At 34.7% G+C, this 21,046-nt stretch overlaps 3 protein-coding genes across 7 annotated transcripts; 2 read left to right on the top strand and 1 right to left on the bottom strand.

Moving 5' to 3' along the window:
- The first annotated feature begins 688 nt into the window (after positions 1-688).
- On the top strand, positions 689-10,482 carry LOC18103322 (SH2 domain-containing protein A). 4 transcript variants are annotated; one of them, XR_002984585.2, is made up of 12 exons: positions 689-1,123; positions 2,081-2,245; positions 2,447-2,653; positions 2,748-2,837; positions 4,552-4,629; positions 4,737-4,901; positions 5,927-6,271; positions 7,016-7,299; positions 8,085-8,247; positions 8,947-9,220; positions 9,530-9,607; positions 10,112-10,482. XR_002984585.2 is itself a non-coding variant. In XM_024611528.2 (12 exons), exons 1-12 carry the CDS (start codon positions 956-958, stop codon positions 10,122-10,124), a joined length of 2,106 nt encoding a protein of 701 aa, XP_024467296.2. In that variant the 5' UTR covers positions 690-955; the 3' UTR covers positions 10,125-10,482. The 4 variants fall into 4 exon arrangements, 2 of the variants coding, with proteins under 2 accessions (XP_024467296.2, XP_024467295.2); XR_002984584.2 differs by having other exon boundaries at positions 9,738-10,482; XM_024611528.2 differs by having other exon boundaries at positions 690-1,123; positions 8,947-9,296.
- Positions 10,483-15,161: 4,679 nt separating this feature from the next.
- LOC18103320 (receptor-like serine/threonine-protein kinase At1g78530) lies at positions 15,162-16,066 on the top strand. Its single transcript, XM_052456938.1, has 2 exons — positions 15,162-15,796; positions 15,885-16,066. The coding sequence occupies exons 1-2, from the start codon at positions 15,694-15,696 to the stop codon at positions 16,064-16,066; spliced, it is 285 nt and encodes a 94-aa protein (XP_052312898.1). The 5' UTR covers positions 15,162-15,693.
- Positions 16,067-16,143: 77 nt separating this feature from the next.
- On the bottom strand, positions 16,144-20,774 carry LOC18103319 (fatty-acid-binding protein 3, chloroplastic). Of its 2 annotated transcripts, none has more exons than XM_024611761.2 (6): positions 20,500-20,774; positions 18,874-18,963; positions 17,827-17,982; positions 17,524-17,738; positions 17,202-17,365; positions 16,144-16,574 (listed from the first exon to the last, which is right to left on the bottom strand). In XM_024611761.2, the coding sequence occupies exons 1-5, from the start codon at positions 20,714-20,716 to the stop codon at positions 17,207-17,209; spliced, it is 837 nt and encodes a 278-aa protein (XP_024467529.1). In that variant the 5' UTR covers positions 20,717-20,774; the 3' UTR covers positions 16,144-16,574; positions 17,202-17,206. The 2 variants fall into 2 exon arrangements, with proteins under 2 accessions (XP_024467529.1, XP_024467528.1); XM_024611760.2 differs by having other exon boundaries at positions 18,874-18,975; positions 20,500-20,773.
- Positions 20,775-21,046: the final 272 nt, after the last annotated feature.

Raw genomic sequence — 21,046 nt, 5'->3', positions numbered from 1 at the left:
TTTTAAGTTTTAGACTATTCCCCTAGAATGTTGTGATTGAGTCTTAGATATATTTTTTAGACTATCATTGAAAATAAAAACCACTTAAAGTTGAATTCATGAATATTAAAATTATAGTTATTAATGGCTGAATTTTGATCACATCAAAGTTTTCTATACTCTCTTTCCTTTTTTTATTTTGACTACTTTCTCTCTCATTTAACAACAATTAGGGATTGAAATGCAAACTAAATGAAGTTTTATGATGAAAATGTAAAATTTAAAAGAACAATTATCAAATATGCAAAATAATAATCTTGAAAGATCAAATTGAAGTTTTCCATGCTTTTTGAATGGTGTAATTGGAAAAAAAAATAAAAATTCAAGGGCCTAGAAAGAAAAATATTAACTATGAACAGTAAAATGAACATAGAAAGGTCCTTCAATTTTATTTTATAATTAAAATGATTTTCTCTTTCATTTTCCTTTATTTATTTATTTATTATTATTAATCCTCTTTCTCCCCTCCTAGATTTTTGCCCTTTACAGGAGGGGGAAGGGGGCGTCAGCAAGAAATAGGACCCAATTTCCATTTTCCCTCCAATTCATTACAAAAGTCAACTTTTGACTTCATCAAACTCCTAGTATAAGCCCAAGTTAGTTGTTCTTTTGCCTTGACACGAAGCACTTGATTATTACCCACTTACTTTCATTTTCATTAAAAAAAAAACAAAAAAGAAACCGAACCCACCACCGAACCAACCGTCAATTAACGACGGAACAGCCGCCACAGAACAACCGTCTCTGTCTCGCTGCTTTTAGTGAGAAAAACAAACTAATAAAGTGTAATTTAGAGAGAGAAAGTAACAAAATTCCACTTCTTTGTTAGTGTCGTTGTTTGTTTAGAGAGAGAAACAGAAAGAGAGAAGGTGGGGTTTGGGCTTTTGAGGTTCCTTTTGATCAAGAAATAATAATCATGGGTAGTCGTAATAATAATAATGTGATAAACAGAAAAGATTACATTTTTCTGAAAGATTTCAGAATGGAAATCGAAGTTGAAAACGAAAAAGATTTATCTCTCTCTTTCTGGGTTTATCTTATTGACTCCTCCACCACAACATTTCCTGCGACAATCATCAAACAGGTTTGGAAAACAGTGCCCTTTCTCTGTTTTTTTTTTGTTAGATTGTCATGCATTTAGGCATTCAACTGGGGTTTTAAGTTTATTTCTACTTCCAGCCTTTTATCCTATCACTTGAGGTGTAACCCATGTTTAAATTTTTCTTCTTTTGATGGGTTCGTGTATTTTTAGTGTTGGCAAAGCTTGTATCTTTCTCGAGGCTTTTATGAAATCTTAGGCAAAATTTATGTAAATATTTGGTATGTTGCTGCATTTTTTGAGTGTGTTGTAAACATTTGCTTCAATTGAGTGGCATTCATATCCTGAATTTTTCCTTTCATTGGGATTGTGTTGTTGTCTTGGTCAAGTACAGTGCTAGTTTGTTACTGGCTCCTTATTTTATATGGTTTAAATGTAGAAAGGTTAGTGTTCTCTATACGGTCATGAGCAGGAGTAGTGCCGTTCCTCATTACATTTGACCAAGTTATCTGCTTGATATCTTTAATGGTTTCCGGGGTATATAGCTACTCTCCAGGGGGAAAAAATGGCATTACTACTGTTGATTTCAATTTCTTTTCTTTTCTTTTTCCTTGAAGATTTTATAGGCTCACCTCTCATGTAAATTATGAAAGTTTTTCCAAATTCGCTAGCTCATTCCACCTTTTTTGTATAGCCCTGTAGTCCTATGTCATGAAAGTCTAATCACTAGATGTTAATAAGGATAATGAATAGGAGAACTTTATCAGCTGTAGTAGAGTTAGTCAGCAAAATCAAGGAGCTGAATAATGTTTTTGATTGCTTAGATATTGATAATCATCTTTAATACTAAAGCCTGAAGGGTGACCACTCTGCATGCTCCATAGATCTTTGTTAACCAGTGATTTATATTCTGTAATGCGGTACACTGGTGTGTTTTGCTTGTTTGACAATTTCTTTTTCTTCCTTCAAATGAATTTCTGAACTAAATAATTCTGTTCACAGGTTTACCCGGATATTACTAGCTGTGCTCCTTTTCTTGTTCTGAATGAGAAGATAATCACGCTTTTTCCACTTCTCCATGCACACAAAAAAACTACAAATTCTAGTAATTCTACATCAATGGAGATTAAATGTCCTCTGGAAAACTGGATTCATGTTGGATTTGAGGTATGCTTTAGAAGTCAAGTCACACAATTAGTCATTTATAAAATTTATAGTATGGAGGTTACTTTTCCATTATTTAGTTTTTTTATCTAGTTAATTTGGATTTTTTTGTATAATATTTTTCTACTTTCCCTTCTCCCTCTCATTCTCTCACCGGCTCTCTCTTCAGTTACAAAGTGCTAAAAGTCATTTTGCTAATTATAGGTTCTTACTGATATTTTTCGGCTTCACATTAATGGGGAGATTGTAAGCGAGCAGCCTCAGTCATCCTCCCTTGACAAAAACTGGAATTCCAATGGACTGAGGAAGATAGCATTAGTTGGTTCTTGTGCAGATGATGGCCTGCAGGGTTATGTTTACCATGCAGAAGTCTTGCCTTTAAGCTTGTCCATTAAGGATCACTATGTTAAGGTTCATAAAAGACATTTTTCTGGATTCTGTTATTCTCTTAAAATATGCCTATAAATTCACTGAATACTTGACAAATAAGCATATGCTATGGTAGGATCCACCTCCGTGGTTATCAATTGATCTCTCGTCCACCTCTGAAATTGATGAAGACAATGATGGCATCTGGAATATTGTTGGAGGCAAGGTTAGTAAAAATAGAGAATTTTGATGTTATACTTTCTTAAGGAGTCATGTTACATCCCAAAACCATCTGGCAAGGGATGTTCCACTGGGGCATGAGCGACTTGATTGTCACATCTTCTTGGGTTTATCTAAGGTTGCTGTTTCTTCTCTTTTATTCCTGCCAGCCATTTTGAATAGCTGCATGACAAGATCTATGAGATTAACTCATCTAACCATTTGCAGTCTATTTGCAAATTGAAGAATAATAGTTGCCATCTTGAGTTAGCAAGATGCTGCACATGTCAACCTTTTTGTGTGAGAAAATGATGCCTAGGCAGCTTATGCACAAGGGCTAGGTTTTGATGTTTGTATTTGCTAATCTTTAATAGGTGAAGAGGACATCTCTTTGCCCTTTGTTTTCTAAGTTGGAAGGGGAGTAGAGAGAGTGAAAATTATAAAAATTAATGTGTTTCTCTTGTTTGGTCTTAAAGAAGGGAATAAGAAGAGAAATAGGTGGGAATGTTTGTAATTTTATTTTATGCAGCTAGCAAGATTTCCTGCCAAGAGAGTCAAAATTTTGAAGGGAAAATCTTTTAAAACAGGGTATATTTATAAACAGTGGATTATTAAAACTTCCCTTCCCTATCCCTATCCTCCCACTTACATTTGCTTGATTTTAATTTATGGCTGTTGATTTTATCCTGTTAGAGGAAGAAATAGATAGCGTAAAATTCCAAGGACTGGTTGGTGAAATGGGCCTAATGGTAGAATTGGGGAAAAATTGATGAGGTAGAAGACTGTAATGTAAAGCAAGAAAGCGTGACCTTTTTTGTCCAACTAACTATATCCATACCTATTAAACATCTTGAACGAAAAGTAGTCTCGTGGAAGGAATTTAAATTATTTGTTCATCATTCATCACATATGACTCTTATCATACCATTTGTATTGTAACGGGAAAGGAAATGAAAGAAAGGAGGATAAAGTATCCTCCATGTTAAAATAGCTGCTAATACTTGTAATTTGTTAGTTAAAAACTTTTGATCTGGGCCAATGAATTAGGTGAAATCCTCAAATGACAATTTTTAATTAGATCTTTGGTGAGAGCAAAGATTTAGCAGCATATGCCCTTAGGACCAGTTTCTATGATTTCTTTTTGGATTCAATTATTTTCTCTCCCCTTTTGCAATTAGGGCTCATTATTTTGCTTGTACACAAATAGGTTTCAGGTTTTATTGTGGTTAATTTAGAACCTCCTTTGTATTTTGTATTCCCCTGCTATTTTTATGGTGAAATCTCTGCTCTGTGGTTCACCATATAAATTTGGTGGACATTTTCTTCTTCTCTTCCTCAATTCTGTTGCTTTATTGTTTTCCTGTGAGGCTCACTAAATATCAGGTCAGAAAATGCTTAGAAACCTCGAGATTTAGAGCACCATAGGAAACCAAGAAAGCCACTCCATATCAGATTGACTGTTTAGATAGGAATTGATTTTTATATATCTCGACATTTTCTCTCCAAGCAGAGATTATTAAAAAAATGAAAGAACTGCACAGCACCACATAGTCATAATATCTCTTTCTATCTCTCAAACTTATAAAAAGGGTTGAATGAAATCCTCTAAAGATGTGGAGTGCGGACAGACTGTTAACTTTCCTACATTTTAGGTTAACATTGCTGAAGTTGTGAACCAAGCAGCATTCTGAGCTTTTATTCTCATATTTGCTGTTTTGCAGGCTTCATGTCGTAGGATTTTTTCCTTGGATGTGGTTTTATTAAATGCAATGAGCCAGGCTATAAACAAGGAATTGGAGGTCTGCCATTGAATCTCGAGTTTTCCGATAGTGCAATTTCTATAATTTTCTTGTATTTTTGTCATTACTTCTTGTACTAACATTTTGTACATTACTTGCTTTAATAGATTGTTGCTTCACTGGTATATGCGGACAATGGGCTTCCTGTGGAGAAGACATCTGATGATGAAGATCCCCTTTTGACAAGCTGCGATGGGATTGAATTTTTTAATTATGATAGACAAGGAAAACTATTGCATGGGCGTGCATCTTTGAAGCTCAAAATATCTCAGGTAGTTTGTCAGATGTTAATAAGGTTTCTGGTTACTTATCCAATTCTCTAAGTGTATGTACAAGTGTCCCTCTTCTATGCATTGACAAGATGAAGATTGTTATGGTGATTCTCATTTCTTTTTTTTCCTCTGTGTTTTGGCCAGAAAACAGATGTCTTCAGCATTCCATATGCATTTTTTTCCCTACAAGACTGTTTTAAGTATAAAGAACACTATCATATGGCTTTAGTTATCTGATATAACTTTGCTTACCATATATCTCTAGTGGAAGTTGCAATGATGGGACCAATATTATGTGAAGCTAGCTTGCAGCTTGCAGCTTGCAGTCTCATGCAGTTGGAAGCTGTTTCTTGACCTTGACCATCCTATGAATTTGCTTTATAAATAAGCATACAATTATTCATTTTATGATTTTCCATTTGGTCATGTTATATCCCAGACATCAAATTTTTTAGAGAATCAAAATGCTGCATGTCGCAAAAGTTTGTGTAGCATGATCACAATTTGATGAACACTATATTACAGTAGTCTTCTACATGTAGCTGAAATAATCATCATTATTGTGTTCTTGAATTATAATGTAGATGCTTCCTTTGTTGGATTCACTTAAATGAGTTACACTAAGTCACTTGGAGTCTCTGAGATACTTTTTTTTTTTTTTTTTTATCAAAAATGTGAATAAATCTTATTTAGGCTGACTTACCTTCTTGGCACAATAGCTTGCTCCTTTTACCATTGTTACAAATATATTTTAAATGGAAACAATGTTGGTCTTGGGTCACCTCATGGTTCTTGCCTGTGCTCTAGTAGGCAATGCAATTAAAAGTCTAAGCATCAAAGCTTGGTTTGGTATGTGTCCAAGTGTCGTAAAAATTATTCTCCTTGCATTGCAATGAAAAGGATTACTCCTGGAATGGGATTCCGTGTTCACTAATTCACTAGAGATTAAATATGTATGCAATTTAGCTTCTTGCTACCAATATTTATGGAATTTGCAAGTGATTCTGCTTTCTTTCTCGTGTCAGCTTTCATCCAAGTGTGATAATAGGCTTTTCCGCATTAAATTAGAAATCCCAAAATTCAGTGGTTATCATTTCCTGGAGGCATTTTCCCATCCAATCCGTTGCATCTCTCGAAGTCGTAATCCCCGGACATCTCTGACATGGAAAAGGCCAACCTCTGTTGCTGAACCTTTCAACAAATCTCAATCATTTGGACTATATAATGGATCTATAGAATTGCAGCACAACTCCATCCATGAGATAAGACCTAGTCCATCATCAAAACGGATCAAACTTGGGCAAGAAAAGACATCTACCATGGAGAAGCCAGATGTGGAATGCTACTCTGATGCTTGGACAACTAATCAGGTATAAAATGAGTGTACTTTTATTTCTCATTACCATTTTCATCGCCATCATCCTTGTGATTGTAGTAGCATTAGTATGAATATACTAAATAGTTGAACTACTGTAAGCATAAATATCCATCCAAAATCTAGGATATTCGTGAGGATCACCTGGTGTCATTTATTTGATTTTATATGGCTACCATATCATCAAAATTTTTCTACTATATTTTTTTTTCTTAAGCTATCTTTCGGTTTTTACTCTCTTTTTTTTCTTTGTTTTTGATGTTACTCCTTTTCTTTTTCTTTTTTTCTTCCTTTTTGTCCACATGATTTACAGCAGATTGTTTGGTTCCTGTTATTTATTTTTGGCCCTGTTGACATGACCAAAGTTGGTGCTTAATATTATGTCTTTAAGTAAGAGAAGGACAGGAGATTTTTTTAAAATATGTTATAATTGTAAATGATATAAGCATACAGTCTATGGTTTATATTTATTTTTATTATCCAACTCTCAATTTAATGCCACAAAGTTGGTCCATTGTTTGCTGGCGTGTGGTTCTGGATACAGAAATCTTATACCAAATGTGCATGGGTATAGATAGCGTTTTTCTTACTTGGAACACATTTTCCATGCCCTGTCCTTTCCTTGACATATCGTTTAGTTTAACTGTGATGTCGGAGACTCTCATTTATTTGGAAACCTGAGATTGGAGTAGAAATTTATTCTCGCTCATGAGTAACTGCACCATCATTTGGAATTTAGGTTGAGAATGCACCACGGATACCATTAGATAGGGGAGCAGAGAATGTTGAAGAAGCAGACAATTCACCATCTGTGTCAGACAGTATCGAAGAAAGGTTATCGGATTTCAATATCACATCAAGCAGTAGCTATTTGATATCAGATGTGACCATTTTTAAATACTGCCTGGGAGGATTGACAGATAGGGCTCTTCTGCTGAAGGAGGTTGCAACCTCTGCCTCTGAAGAAGAGCTTTTTAGGCTTGCAAATGAGGTGTCTCTGTACTCAGGATGTTCACACCACAGGTAATGTAAGGATTTGGTTCATTCTGGATGCAATTTTGTTTGAGGATTCTATGCCTGTTTAATTTTTAGAAGGTTAAAGTGACCATGATCCTGGTGCCGGTACTATATCAAAATTTAAATTTGAGTTCCATGCTATAATTTTTTTTTATTTGAGTTCTTATACTCTTGAAAAATGATCAATCAACTACATTTGCTCTAGAATACCTTGATTAATTGATTTTTAAATGAATGGGAACTCAAATAGAAAAAAATGAAGTCTAGGAATAGAAATCAGACAAAATGCAGGCACAAATTTGTGACCATCTAGCATAATGATTCTTTGCTAATGTTTCAATTACAGCATTTTGTTGATTTTGCTTACAAGCTATTCAGTTCACTTTTTCATGTCAAACTCGTTGGATTACTTTGGCATCATGTATGCTCGCTACATTTTTTTTTCTCTCCTCTCCTATCATTTGCTACTTACAATAAAAATTCATGTTCTCCTTGTGCACTAGATTGAAGCAAGAATGAGCATTGCATATGTTGCCTACAAAATCTAACATACTTTCCCTGTGCGAAATTAACTAGGGGAAGAGGTCCATTTTCATGTCTTTTTTTTCCTTATCTGTTTGCAATTTTTAAATGTTAGAATAAGGATAGAAATATCGGAAGCTCTGTGGCGTGTAATTTGACCAACCAAGTGGTCATTCCTAACTGTTGGCGCTCCACGCAAGAAGAATTTCTAAATCACACGAGCCCTATTGTCTAGTTTTAATACTCACAGTACCATCTTTCTTGTTCAGACGACAGATAGTGATAGCAAAGAGGTTGATAGAGGAAGGAACCAAAGTTTGGAATTCAATCTCACAAAACAACCGCCTCATTCATTGGGAGAATGTGATTTTTGAGATTGAAGAGCAATTCATGAGGATTACTTGCTCCAGTACTAGATCCCTCACAGAAAAGGTTGCCTTTTCTTCTCCTTCTTCGTGTACTCATTGTGAACACACACGGACACCATGCTGCTACTTACATGTTGAGGATGATATGCTGGTGGCTTGGAAATAATATTAATAGTTTTGGATCATTATTAGGAAGCAATGACATGGCCTCATGCATGTGGCACATATATTTTCAGTTTCATTTGTGGGTTTGTTGTGTAGAGGCCACAAAACAGGGGTTAATTTCATCCATCTCTTTAACCCCCATTCACCCATCTTAGAATCTGAATCTAAAACATCCAATTTGAAAGTCACTGGGTTCACCTGAAGTAAATAAAAATGTAAAGAAGACGGAAAATTGTGCGGATGAAAATAATTCATCAGAAGTTCTTACAATAAACTGTTTTTGCTTTATGTACCCATAAACGCTGTGATATTTTTTTAATATTTACTCTAACATGCTCTCTTAAACATATCAAGCCCCTTTCCATATGAACTTGTAGCCAAGGTCTAGTTAAGTACATTTAAACAAGTTCCTGCCCTACAGGACTTGGGGAAACTAATGGTAGTATGTATCTTTCTGTTGATGCACTAATTGTTAAATCAATAATCTTCAGAAGAAGCTTTTTTATGCTGAGCATGTTATAATGGTGCACAAGCATGAGTTGGCACAACTTGGAGACATATGAATGTAATAACTATTCAGAGTTAATAAGTGTTTCAGGATTTTGAGCTCCTGAGGAGAATTGCTGGATGCCGGGAATATATGGCCCAAGAAAATTTTGAGAAGATATGGCGTTGGTTGTATCCTGTTGCTTTTACATTAGCAAGCGATCCAATAAATACAATATGGAATTCTACTTCGCCAAAGTGGATAGAAGGATTTATCACAAAGGAAGAAGCAGAACTGTCACTTCAGGGTCCGAGGGGCCTTCAAGAGCCTGGAACATTTGTTCTGCGGTTTCCTACTTCAAGGAGCTGGCCCCATCCTGATGCAGGTAGCTTAATTGTGACTTACGTTGGCAGTGATTACACTGTTCACCACAGGTTGCTTTCCCTTGATTATATCTACAGGTTTGGACTTCCTTTCTTTCCTCCTTTGTTCCCCTTTTTTTTATGTGTGAAATTATTGAATAAATTTATCTATTTGATTATTGAATACCCAGATATTTATGTGTGCATTGCATTTATATGTGTACATTTTGTGGGCATTGTTTTTGGTGGGGGAGATGAACGATAGAAGAAAAGAAAGAACCCCTGTTTTTTACTGAATGAAGAAAGTGATTGCCTTTGTTGTGTCGTTACAGTTGTGAGGAAAGGGAGATGAATTTGAAATCACTGGAACATATGCTGTTGGCAGAGCCTGAGCTCTCTCGGTTAGGAAGGCAAGATATCTGTTTCTGATTTAATCCTTTTCTATGTTGGGGGTATTAAATAATGCTTGTTCTCTCGATTGAGGGGCATCATATTTCCTTTCATCGACTAGTAATTAATAATTCATCACTTGAAATGCAGGATAGTAAGACAGAGTCAATTAACTTGATTGAGGCTTAGAGGAATATCCCACTGCTTTTGCTTTTTGGTGATATTGAACCATCATCTCTGTTTATTCTTATTCCTCATCTTGGCTGCTGCTGCTTCCTTTTCCCTTTCCTTTCCTCTCATTCAATTTTTCGGCATCAGGGAATGCTGTTCTAGGTGTATTTCTGCTCCTGGTCTAGTAATAGAAACTTGAGACTTCGAGTTGGAATGTCAATATTGGAACTCTCCCATCCTTCAACTAGCAAAAACACCAAGTGGGATGCTTGTCTTTCACACGCCCATGCAGGCAAAAATGTGGTTCAGATAAGTGTTTGTCTTGGTTATCTGATGCAGTTTTTTTCATACAGAAACTATTCATGAGATGAGAAAAGGACCCTTTTCTGAATCCATTAATATTCTGTTGCCTCAACAATGAAGTAATGCTCAGATGGAAAAATATCAAAGAAATCTGGATATGTTAAATGGACCATCGCAGAAAGAAGAGGAAACCTTCCGGCACATGGGATGAGAAAGAGATGCTTCAATGCTCATCTGGAAAGAAAATTATGGGGGATATATTAGAATTAGACTGTTGAATAACTTGAATTATTATTATTATTTTATAGAAAGCAACTTGAATTAGTCTGGTTCAAGTATTTGTGGTTTTCTCATTCTACAATTGGAAAAATCTGCACAAACTGAATGGAGATACGCACATGACTAAGGAGTTACTCGTGAAGCTATCTATTGTCCTCTGGCATTGCTCTTGGGATATTGTATTACTTAACACCAATTTAGGCACCTCGTGAAAGAAAAAGAAAACCAAAGAGTTGCTGCATCGATAGAAACAATGCACCTCAGACTTCTAATGGAAGGCTTCAAAAAGTAGATTATACAGAGGGTAGCTTTTTTCTTCATATATGTAAATCCCTGATGCGTCTCTTCTCTTTCAATATTTGAGCATAAGATCTCCAAGTGAGATGCTTGAACATTGCTTTAACATTACTAAATCTCATTGCACAGCAACGTTCTTGCTTAAACTAGAAATCATAGCAGTCATAAAACTCCTTTCCTTTTTGTGTCAGTCATGCTAACAGAAATGTAACGTATCATACCAGTAATTTTTGAGACATTACAATGATAAATCTTTTAATTTCAATTTTAAGATTTTGAAGTCGGATTTAAAATTCAGTTATTTGCATTACTTTTCAAATTTATTAAACAAATACCAACCAGTCAAGACAAGAACAGCCGTACACCACAGGAGCAGAGACCTGCATGATTGCTGAGTAGAGGCAGAGCAACTCAAAAACTTGAAAGCTCACTTCACATGATTCATTCATTGCTTGTACGATGTGCTAAACATCACACAGCTGTACTCATCTCGTACTGATCCACAAGAAGATGTTTCCTGTTGACTTCGTAAATTCCCAACTCCAATCTCAATGCAGGTAAGACTTTATGTAAAGCCCCGACTAAAAACTCATCAGGTTAGAAAATCCAAAATACAACACCACGTGAAACTCTGATAAATTTATCAGATAATAAGAGATGTGATGAAGATTTTGACGGAAAGATACTATATTATACAGAATGAAATAAATATGTGTGTGTATCGAATGAATAATTATAAATAATAAAATTGTCCCAAAAGTTAGCTTGGAAATATCAAGAGTTTGGCCACAGCACAGTACAAAAACACTGAAATATAAATTGGGACACAATCAAACAAGGTCTAGGGTCAATTAAGAGGGGTATAAATACTTTGAGTCAAAAGAGAATGACTCTTCCTCTCCCTAGTAGCACCGGCCAAACAGCCCTAAACCACTTCCTCGTGTTTTTTTCACCAAAGTCACTTGCATGCCTTACTATGTTGATATTTAAAGGAGTTGTGTGTGTGTGTGTGAAGAAAGAAACCACTATTAGGAGATATTGAGAGAGAGAAGACGAGGGGGGGGGGGGAATTGAAGGAGAACCAAGTTAAGAGGAGGAAGAAGAAATTATCTAGAACATCCTTGAAACCATGCTCAAATGTGATGGATTAAGGTTCTTGTACATGTTTGATTTTGGGAACCTAATGAAACAAATATGTTAAGTTAGCAAAGATTAGCAAAGAAAGAACAAAAACTTGAAGGAATTAGCAAGGAAATTTGAAGTCCATCAAGAGAAAACCCAAACATTAGGGTCGACCACATTTGAACATGAAGGAGGGATAAAAATTGATTTGTAAATTTCAATATTACGAGTTTGAACAAGCAATTTCAAGAGAAGTAAACAGTTCAAATCTGAATTTTTTATTGTATTATGTGCTCTTGCATTAGTGTAAGGAAGAACATGCTTTAAGTTATATGGTAAGAATTCAAGAGAAACTTGCTTGATTGATGAATAACTCTTGAAGAATGAAAAGAATGGCATGGAAATGTTACAATGGTGTTGTGATAAAAAAGAATGGAAATTAGGAGAAAAGAGGACAAGTCTCCTTTAAATGGAGATTATAATCAATATAGATTTTAAGAAGATTGGATTGATTAAATTAGTAGGCATGTGTTTTTTTTGTAAATATAATGAGGGACAAGTAATTAAGTGATACTATTGAAGAAAATGGACACCTTCCTCTGTTTGTAATCCTAGGTTCGGCCAAATGAGTATCCAAAGGAGGAGAGAGACCAAATTCAAATTGGTATGCAATCTTGGATAGGAACATGTGTTCTTGAATATGTCTAATATGAATTAAGGAAAATGTCAAATGGGTATGAGTGTTGAAGGAATGGTAATGAAAGATGATTGAACATGGAAGGAAAAATTCTATGTTTTTATTACCATGGATTCAAAATTTAAATTGGAATGAGAATTGAATGAGTTTTCCATAACAATTGAATTGTATATGATGAGTTACTTCTATTGACAGAGGAGAAGATGTGGGGTCTGTATAATAGCAAGGAGTTTTTGCTCGAGCACAAGCATCAGGTAGGTACACCGCATCTTTGTTAAATAATCAAGTTCAATTCTTGACAATGTGTAGTTATAATTCCTTTAATTTCATTATGAGTCTATAAGAATTCAAACATGAAAACTGGAAAAGATTTGTAATTGACCAGTTTCTAGAATGGAAACTAATAGCGTCAGTATATCTGATGACCAGAAAATTAAATTGACTAGCTTCCGAATTGAAAACTAGTGGCGACATTATATCTGACGACTAAGAAGTTGAATTGACTAGTTTCTGGAATGAAAACTAGTGGCATTAGCATATTTGATGACCGGAAAGTTGAATTGACTGGTGTCAGTATGTCTAACGTTCAGGAAGTTGAATTGACTAGTTCCAAGAATGGAAACTAGAGGCATCAATATGTTTATGATCGAAGAATTTAAATTGACTAGTTCCTTGTAGGAGATCCTATGGCGTCAACAGTGCTGTCACAAGGCATCTGAGCGCTCGCTTAAATGCTGGAGGCTAGGCCAATACACTTTTCTTAGCTCGAGGCGTTGAAGTTTAAAGAGGCGTCATCTAGGCGAGCACCTGTGCATAGGAGGCAGACAATAAAGGTGTCGCCTGATGAAATTCTCTTTGATTTCTTTTTTTTTGTTTTTTAAAAATAGAGACTTATATCTTGTCTTGTTTGCCTTTTTTTTTTGGTCTTATACAAGAAAAAATTTAAGGGTAGTTTTGTAAAAAAAAAAAACATAGATTATAGTTAAAAAAAAAAAAAAAAAGAGAAACCACCATGAAAATCAAAGAAGAGAAACAAACGTGAAAGTTAAAACAAGAAAGAAATAAACAAATATGAAACACCACCATAGAAGAAGAGAAAGAAGAGTTAAGAGTAAAGTTTGAAGAACAACACAAGTATTCCTCTAACTTTTTTTTTTCTTTTGTAATCTCAACTTCTTGTTTCTTTTTTTTTTTAGTTTAATGTGAGTGTTCGGGCCAGCTTGCGCGTACCTCGACTAATCCTACGGGCCCTGAAGTTAACGACCATGTAAACCTCCAGTGGCCATCATATGAGCAACCACAAGGCTCGAACTTGAAACTACAGAGGGAGCAAACCTCTTGATCCCAAACTCATCTTCTTTGTTTCTTAATTTTTCTGTTCTTCTCTCTCTCTCTCTCTCTCTCTCTCTTCCTTCTCTCTTTTATGTGATGCTGTCAAAATTTAAACTTGATTATATCATATAGCTGAAGCTTTGTACGTGGCACATTACAAAGATTATTTGACCATGTCATGACACATGTAGTTTGCTTATTTATAATATATATTATATTTCAGCTATATTGCACATGTAGTTTGCTTGTATATATATAGTCAATCTAGAGTAATTGTTACAGGCTTACATCATGTCGACTACGTGTGTGCTTGGAGGCTTGCTACCATGCTGCTTTTTCTAGACTTTTCATTATTTCAGGCTATGATTTGCAGCAGAGCACTGCTACTCGTATATTTGACCATGTCTCTATGATTTGAAGTAGAGCACTTGCTCATATATTCTTCTATCATAAAAAAAAGGTAAGATTCATATATCATACAGGTTTAGCATCTTGGTTCATTCAAGTGAATACCTTGAACATTTTCCAGGCTTGGTGTTTTTTAACGCCTTTCGTCTTTGACAACACTGAGCGATAATAAGTCTAATGATCGAGAATACAAATTTAATGAGTTAATCAAGACTAAATAGATCTTATAAAATAAATTGAGAATTATTGTATCGAAAGGTTTAAGTTCCTATATTTTTAATCTCAAATAATGTAGATAAATTATACGAAATTGATGGATATATTAATTTTATCTTGTGTGTTAAATATATTTTAGGTGCATCTCAACCTGCATGGAGTAGTTGACATTGTAGCTCATCTTTTGTTTGTGTAATATAATGACATTCGAATAGGCTAGGTTATAATGTAATGAAGAAATAAATTTTGATATGTAAATAGATTCTGCATGTAATTGAATTACTAGTATGTTTTAATTTATGACAATATTATGAACTTTATCTATAAAATGTTGGGTATTTCTCTTTAATGTTCATGCGAACTTTATCTTCTAAATTGTTGCAATTTCTTCTTACCATGGATTGTGTTATAAAATATACAAATATCAAGTTCTTGACATGCATTCTAAAGCTAAATAAATGTTGGAAGGAAGTATAATAATTGATAATACACTATGTTGATTTGTTGGCCAAAAAGGTATAATTGTTGTGTAGTCGATAACTTGATACTGACTAAATTTAGAGGAATTTCTACTGAAATTTCAGTTTTATATATATATATATATATATATATATATATAATTCCTTTTCCAGAAGAGGAAATAAAGGTGCAGAGGCATCTTGAGGCTGCTGGACCTTCAATCAGTATATCGATCATCATCACCATTGTTATTAAGAGATTTTTTAAAATCATAATTAGTAACATTTACAAGTTGGAAGGATTGTAATTTCAGAAAAAAATTTCAAGTTCAAAATTTTTCTTCTGCGCACAATACATAATAAGATGGAATAAACTTTAGGTTTAAAGTGTGTTTGGTAAAAAAATAAATAAATTCTAGCTTTCTTTTTCTTTTTTAGTTTTAGCTCTCGGCCTTCATTTTAATAGCTTGGAAATTAAGATAAAGTCATGCTAACAATGTTACAGGTGGGAAGATGGTGATGTTAAAGTCTGCAGTGATGCAATCCCTAAAATCTTGAAAAAGACGCTTAAATCGAGAAACAAGGACATCATAGGGTCGGGGGAGCGTATGGGACAGTGTACAAGTCGATGCTAAACGAGTCTACTGCACTGAAGTGGATGATGATGCAGGAAGATCAGGAGACAATAAGCTATTGGATTGGCCATCAAGATATAAGATAGCACTAGGTGCTACAAGAGGAATATCATACCTGCATCATGATTGCATCCCCCCACATAATTCACTGAGATATCGAGTCGAGTAATATATTGCTGGATCGAAACATGGAAGCTCGAGTTTCTGATCTCGGATTGGCCACATTGATGGAACCTAATAAGACTCATGTTTCAACATTAGTAGCGGGAACTTCTGGATACTTGGCTCCTGGTATGTCAAAGCACCAGATAACTGTAAATTCTGTCTCTTCCCTTGTAGGGATTTAATAATTAATATCTCCAGGTATGTTCTTCTTCAGAGTACTTTGAAACAGGGAAAGTGACCGTGAAAGTGGATGTATACAGCTTTGGAGTTGTCCTGCTCGAACTTCTAACTGGAATGAAGCCAACAGATGAAGAATTTTTCGAGGAAGGAACCAAGCTTGTAACATGGGTGAGTCTTCTGAATTTAATGAGCATTTCTAGACTCTCTTGTGGGTGAGGGAAGAAGATTATAGGAAATCCCAAAGTGCTTCTGTACAGAATGTTGTTCTGACTTCCATAATGCTCATTCAAAAATGTCATCTCAAACAAATTTAAATATTAATTAGCACATGCAAGAAAATGGTCTATGAAAGCAATATTGCATACAGTGAACTCATCTCAAGAGCTACAAATTCTGAACAATAAACTACATGAAGTTCCATGGCACAACCAGATATGCCTGTCAAGCTTTATGTGGATTCAGAACAGGCTGTTTAACTGGGAAAAGGGTGCCTCAACTACTAGTTTCCTCTAATATTAGTCTGAAACCACCTGATATTACATATATTGATATGGTACCTCGTTGTTTGTTTCATGTTGAAACTTGAAACAGGTGAAGGCAATTGTTGAAGATAAAAGGGAAGAGTATGTCCTTGACAGTAGCTTAAAGTGCAGTCCCACTGAAGAGATAAATAAAGTATTCAGAATAGCATTCATGTGCCTTGAACCAGAGCCCTCCAAGAGACCTACCATGGATGAGATTGTCAAGATGCTTGAGCGAGCTAAATCGGAGAGGGTTGTGTAAGAGTACTAATATTTACTTATTGACTAATCCTTTTTCTAGCAAATTTGATGTTTACTTTATGGAGAATTAATTAATAGATGTTCATTAACAGACAATCTTGACATGCTTTATGTTGTTGACCATTATGAGTACCAAGCCTAACATGAGCCAAAAACCTAAAACAAAATGAGTCGCATATTTCTCCATTGGAGAATAGGTGAATAGCCAAAAGGATGATATGGTTCATAAAAAGCTTACCAGCCCCTGCACTAGACTCACAGGACTAAGTTTTATTATGATTGAAGTAAGAGGAACTACAATGAAAGAGGCCACATAAAGATGATGCTAATCTCCCAAGCATTTTAATGGACTGAAAAATTCTTCTATCAGAATATTCGGTGGTACAACAACATAGAGATGTCAGATTCTCAACAGTCTAAGCTACAACTATAAAGAGATGAGCAAGATTTTCCAGAGTCTCAAACAATCAAGAAAATCTAACATGGAGGCTGCAGAAATGAAAAATATAAACTTGAAGAAACTAAGATTCAAAAATTGAAGTAACATGAACTTCAAGAAACCAAGTCACCTTATTCACTTGAGGATAGTTGCAAGGCCATTGGCTGCTGAGTTTTTCAAGGACGGAGAAACTGGAGCATCTCCGAAAAATACGTCAAAAAGTGCAGAAGTAACATTTTCTGACTCAATTCTAGCATCTACACTAGAGGGAATCCCATCAGATGAGACACAAACCTGAAACAATCATAATATGGTCTTGTTAATATGCAGAGGAGAAAACCAAAAATACAAAAATAAATAGAAGAAAAATAAATGTAAAATCTTCTGTCACCAAAATTCTAAAAAAGAATTACAAGCGTGTTCTTGTATGCATGTGCCAAAATCACACTTACTAGCATCTTGGAGGGATTCAGCCAAGTCAAAAATATCAAAGTTCCTTTCTTAAGACTTCGACCTTGGAAGATGCTTCGGAATATGGACAGAGCAGACTCGTCAACTGGAATGGCAGTTTTGATTCTTGGGGATATGGCGTCATCCAAGGCATCCCAGAAAGTTTTACCATCAATATCTCTCACCAGAACAATCTGTAATGATTTTTCCAAGGGAGCTGCAATTAAGGGATAATTTCAGTTATATTAGCAAAATTCATATGCTCTTCCTCTGCAGACCAGCACATATCTGATGAGATAAGTTACCTTGGAAAATCGAGCTAAACAAAGCTGAATTCTCTTGAATCTCACTGGCTGATTGTCCTTTCCAAGTGCTCAATGTACTTAAGATGGATGGATTGACATATAGCCCTGCAGCATATACCTTAACACCAATTATTGCAAAAACCTTCTCCCTGTATCCTGAATTCAATGAAGAACATAGTTACAGCATTAGAATGACAACTTTAGATAACAAAAGCCACAATGAGACTTAAATGGACTTTGGGTTATCTAAAACTACAATGGACCCATTAACTTCTCTACTTGGAGTTTTGATTGCTGAAAACCATACCAAAAACATTGACCTTCAGACAATACCAGCAGCAGGAGATTCAAGTCAGTAGAACCATTAGTTTCCAGTTATAGTTGGAGCACCACCTCAAATACACGCATTAATTCCTTTATCTAGAAAGACAGCTGTTTTCAACTAAGTGTTCCTCCATTGTCATTTAAAAACAGAGGATCCTCCACCTCTAAAGGGAGGCCTTTCCATTGAACTCTCCTAAATGATTACATTTGGAGGCAATTTTATAAAGCACCTCTATGTAACTTCCATCATAGTTACTGCTTGTTGTAGTAGGATTCAGTTTATTAATATGCATTAACAATAAATTAATACACAATGTAGAATGAAAGATAATACAAACAACATATTTGAATATAATAACTCCTGCACATGTTTATCTGACACCTATGCTTTCTGGTAGAGATGAAGGTTCTTTAAATGAACTTGTTATGTTCCTCCACCCATTATGAGAGCAGGGAATTATTGAAATAATTTCCTTACAATAAGTGTGAAGTAGAAGGGGAAAAAAAGCTGTTCTAGGATACTATAACAGTTGTGATCAATTCTATCTATCTTCAGAAACCCTTTATCCTACAAATTGTAAAAGGATACTACATTAAGTGATAATCATACCAGCTCTTACAGTTAGATGGCTGCAAACACTAAATGATTGTACAAAAGTTCGTTTGATACATAGTTTCTAGTCTCTGCTGGAAATAAGTACTCACAACACTAAAGTAACTGACCAGTTCCAAGCAATGATAATGAGGTAGAGCAACCCGGTAAACTCAACGATCTCTGAAATTTCTCCTTGGTTGCTGTTTCCTCTGTGTATTCTGCACTCCCAACTGCAGCAATGGGTTAAGAGAACAAAAGGTCTCATAATTTTGTGATGATTTCAAATTTAGAGAAAAAAATAACAAAGAAAGAAAGGAAAACAAGCAGCATGTTTATATTGTTTTTCTCTTAGACTTTCAACCTCTATTTAATGTATAGCTTTAGAATAGAAAGATAAGAAGTTAGAGTAACCTTCACATATTTCAATCTGATTCCATTTCCTTATCTGTTACTATTCTTTTCTCTTTTCATTACAATCTTAAATGAAACCACATAGCAGATTCCACAGTGATATGTCTAGTATTAAATATTCTTAAGAATAAAGACAACCTAAACAAAACACAAGTTTTCCAGTCAAAGGATGCCATGCATTTCTTCTTTTGGTCATTGTAACTGATACAGATTTTTTTTTTCCTGAATTAGCTAACTAGCCTCAAGATTTTGTATCCAAGATACAGCGGCCCCCACCCAGCCCCCAACACACAGACACGCATACTAAAAAGAATAGTTTTCACATATTTGTTTTTGACAAGCAACATCAATTCTAATTTATGCTTATTATCCCTTTGCTTTTCCCTTCCTGAAATTTTGATATGCTGCCGATGAGTTTCAGTTTTAAGAGGAAGATGATGTTTTCCTAGGTCTCAGGTGTCTAATCTAACATTTGAACAGGCACTACTCTGTCATCAACTTATACAAAGAGAACTTCATAAATCCTACTGTAATACTCTTGAACCTTCATCACCACAGTTATTAACGCACTCAACCCCAGATGTTCTCCCTAAAAAGGAAACCATCAACCATTTCCTTTTCCCACTTCCATTTAGATTTGGGTTCATATAACTACATTCACCAATTAGATTCACAAAAATGTTATTGTTTCGGCTTTTAATCAAGAGCAATTTCCTCAAGCTCGGCCTCTATGCCAATGATGCAGCAATTATTATTGAGCTCATATTTAATCACTAGTGAGCCCTTAAAGATTGCTAGGGGCAATCATAAGAAATATATAACGACCTTGATGATATTCTTATGAAAATCCACTGAGACAAGAAATTAACAATGACATAAGTTAATTATGAATAGAAATTATAATCACATAGTCAAGAACAAAATATGGACTAATTCTTTGAAGGATTACCAGACCTTAACCATCTCCAAGCCTCCAAAACCGTAGACTTGATCCCACATTGTTCCAAAGTTTTTTCCATAATATTTACCACAATTAGTTAAACAAGATTCCTATTTCTTAAACTTTGCCACTTTTCACAAATATTTTTTAGAAATAAAAAAAAACAATCCCCACAAGAAAGTAGCACTCCATATATATACAATTTCAATGAGAATATTCAAATAACCTTGAGATGATTCAAGCATAACCCAATTGCACACAAAGTGAATCACTTCTTGTGAATTATGACCAAATTGGCGAAATTGCAAAGAACTTTGGCATGCATGACAATACTATCAATCTCAATATGAATTATCAAAGAAAAAGAAATGTGATAAATTAAAAGAAGAGTTGAGAAAGGTACCTGAAAAGGAGGAGGACGAGGAGGACGAGGAGGACGAGGAGGCTTTGAAAGAGAGATGGGTTGGAGTTGAGTTGTTGTTGAGGTGAGGGATTGTGGATAAGGGTGAGAAATCAGAGTGGGTTTTATAGAATGGTAACGAAACTGGATGGTTTGGAGATTTGAGTGGAAAATGATGTAAGATATTCCAGGCCTGAGTAGAACACATTGACATTGCCATGCTTCAGTAGAAAGTACTATCAAGAAACAAAAAGTAAGTGTTCAAAGACTTGCAAAAAGAGATAAGGACGTTTGTTTTTATAAAATAATTTCCCGAAAACCTCTTTTTTTTTTTTGTGTATTATTTAAAAAAATATATTTATTTTATTTAAAATAATTTTTAAAATTAGATTTTTTTAATTTATTCTCCTTTAATTTTTTAATTTGTCAAATTTTATTTTTATTTTATTTGTAATAATTTATGAAATATATGTATTTTTTAATTTTATTATCTTTCAATTTTTTATTTTTTATTTAATTCATGTTTTTTTAATAAATTTTTTTTTAAAAT

This window comes from Populus trichocarpa, chromosome 11, assembly GCF_000002775.5.
Source record: "Populus trichocarpa isolate Nisqually-1 chromosome 11, P.trichocarpa_v4.1, whole genome shotgun sequence".
Classification (NCBI taxonomy): Eukaryota; Viridiplantae; Streptophyta; class Magnoliopsida; order Malpighiales; family Salicaceae; genus Populus; species Populus trichocarpa.
The sequence above is the reverse complement of the archived record's forward strand: the minus strand, read 5'-3'. Positions and strand labels throughout refer to the sequence as shown.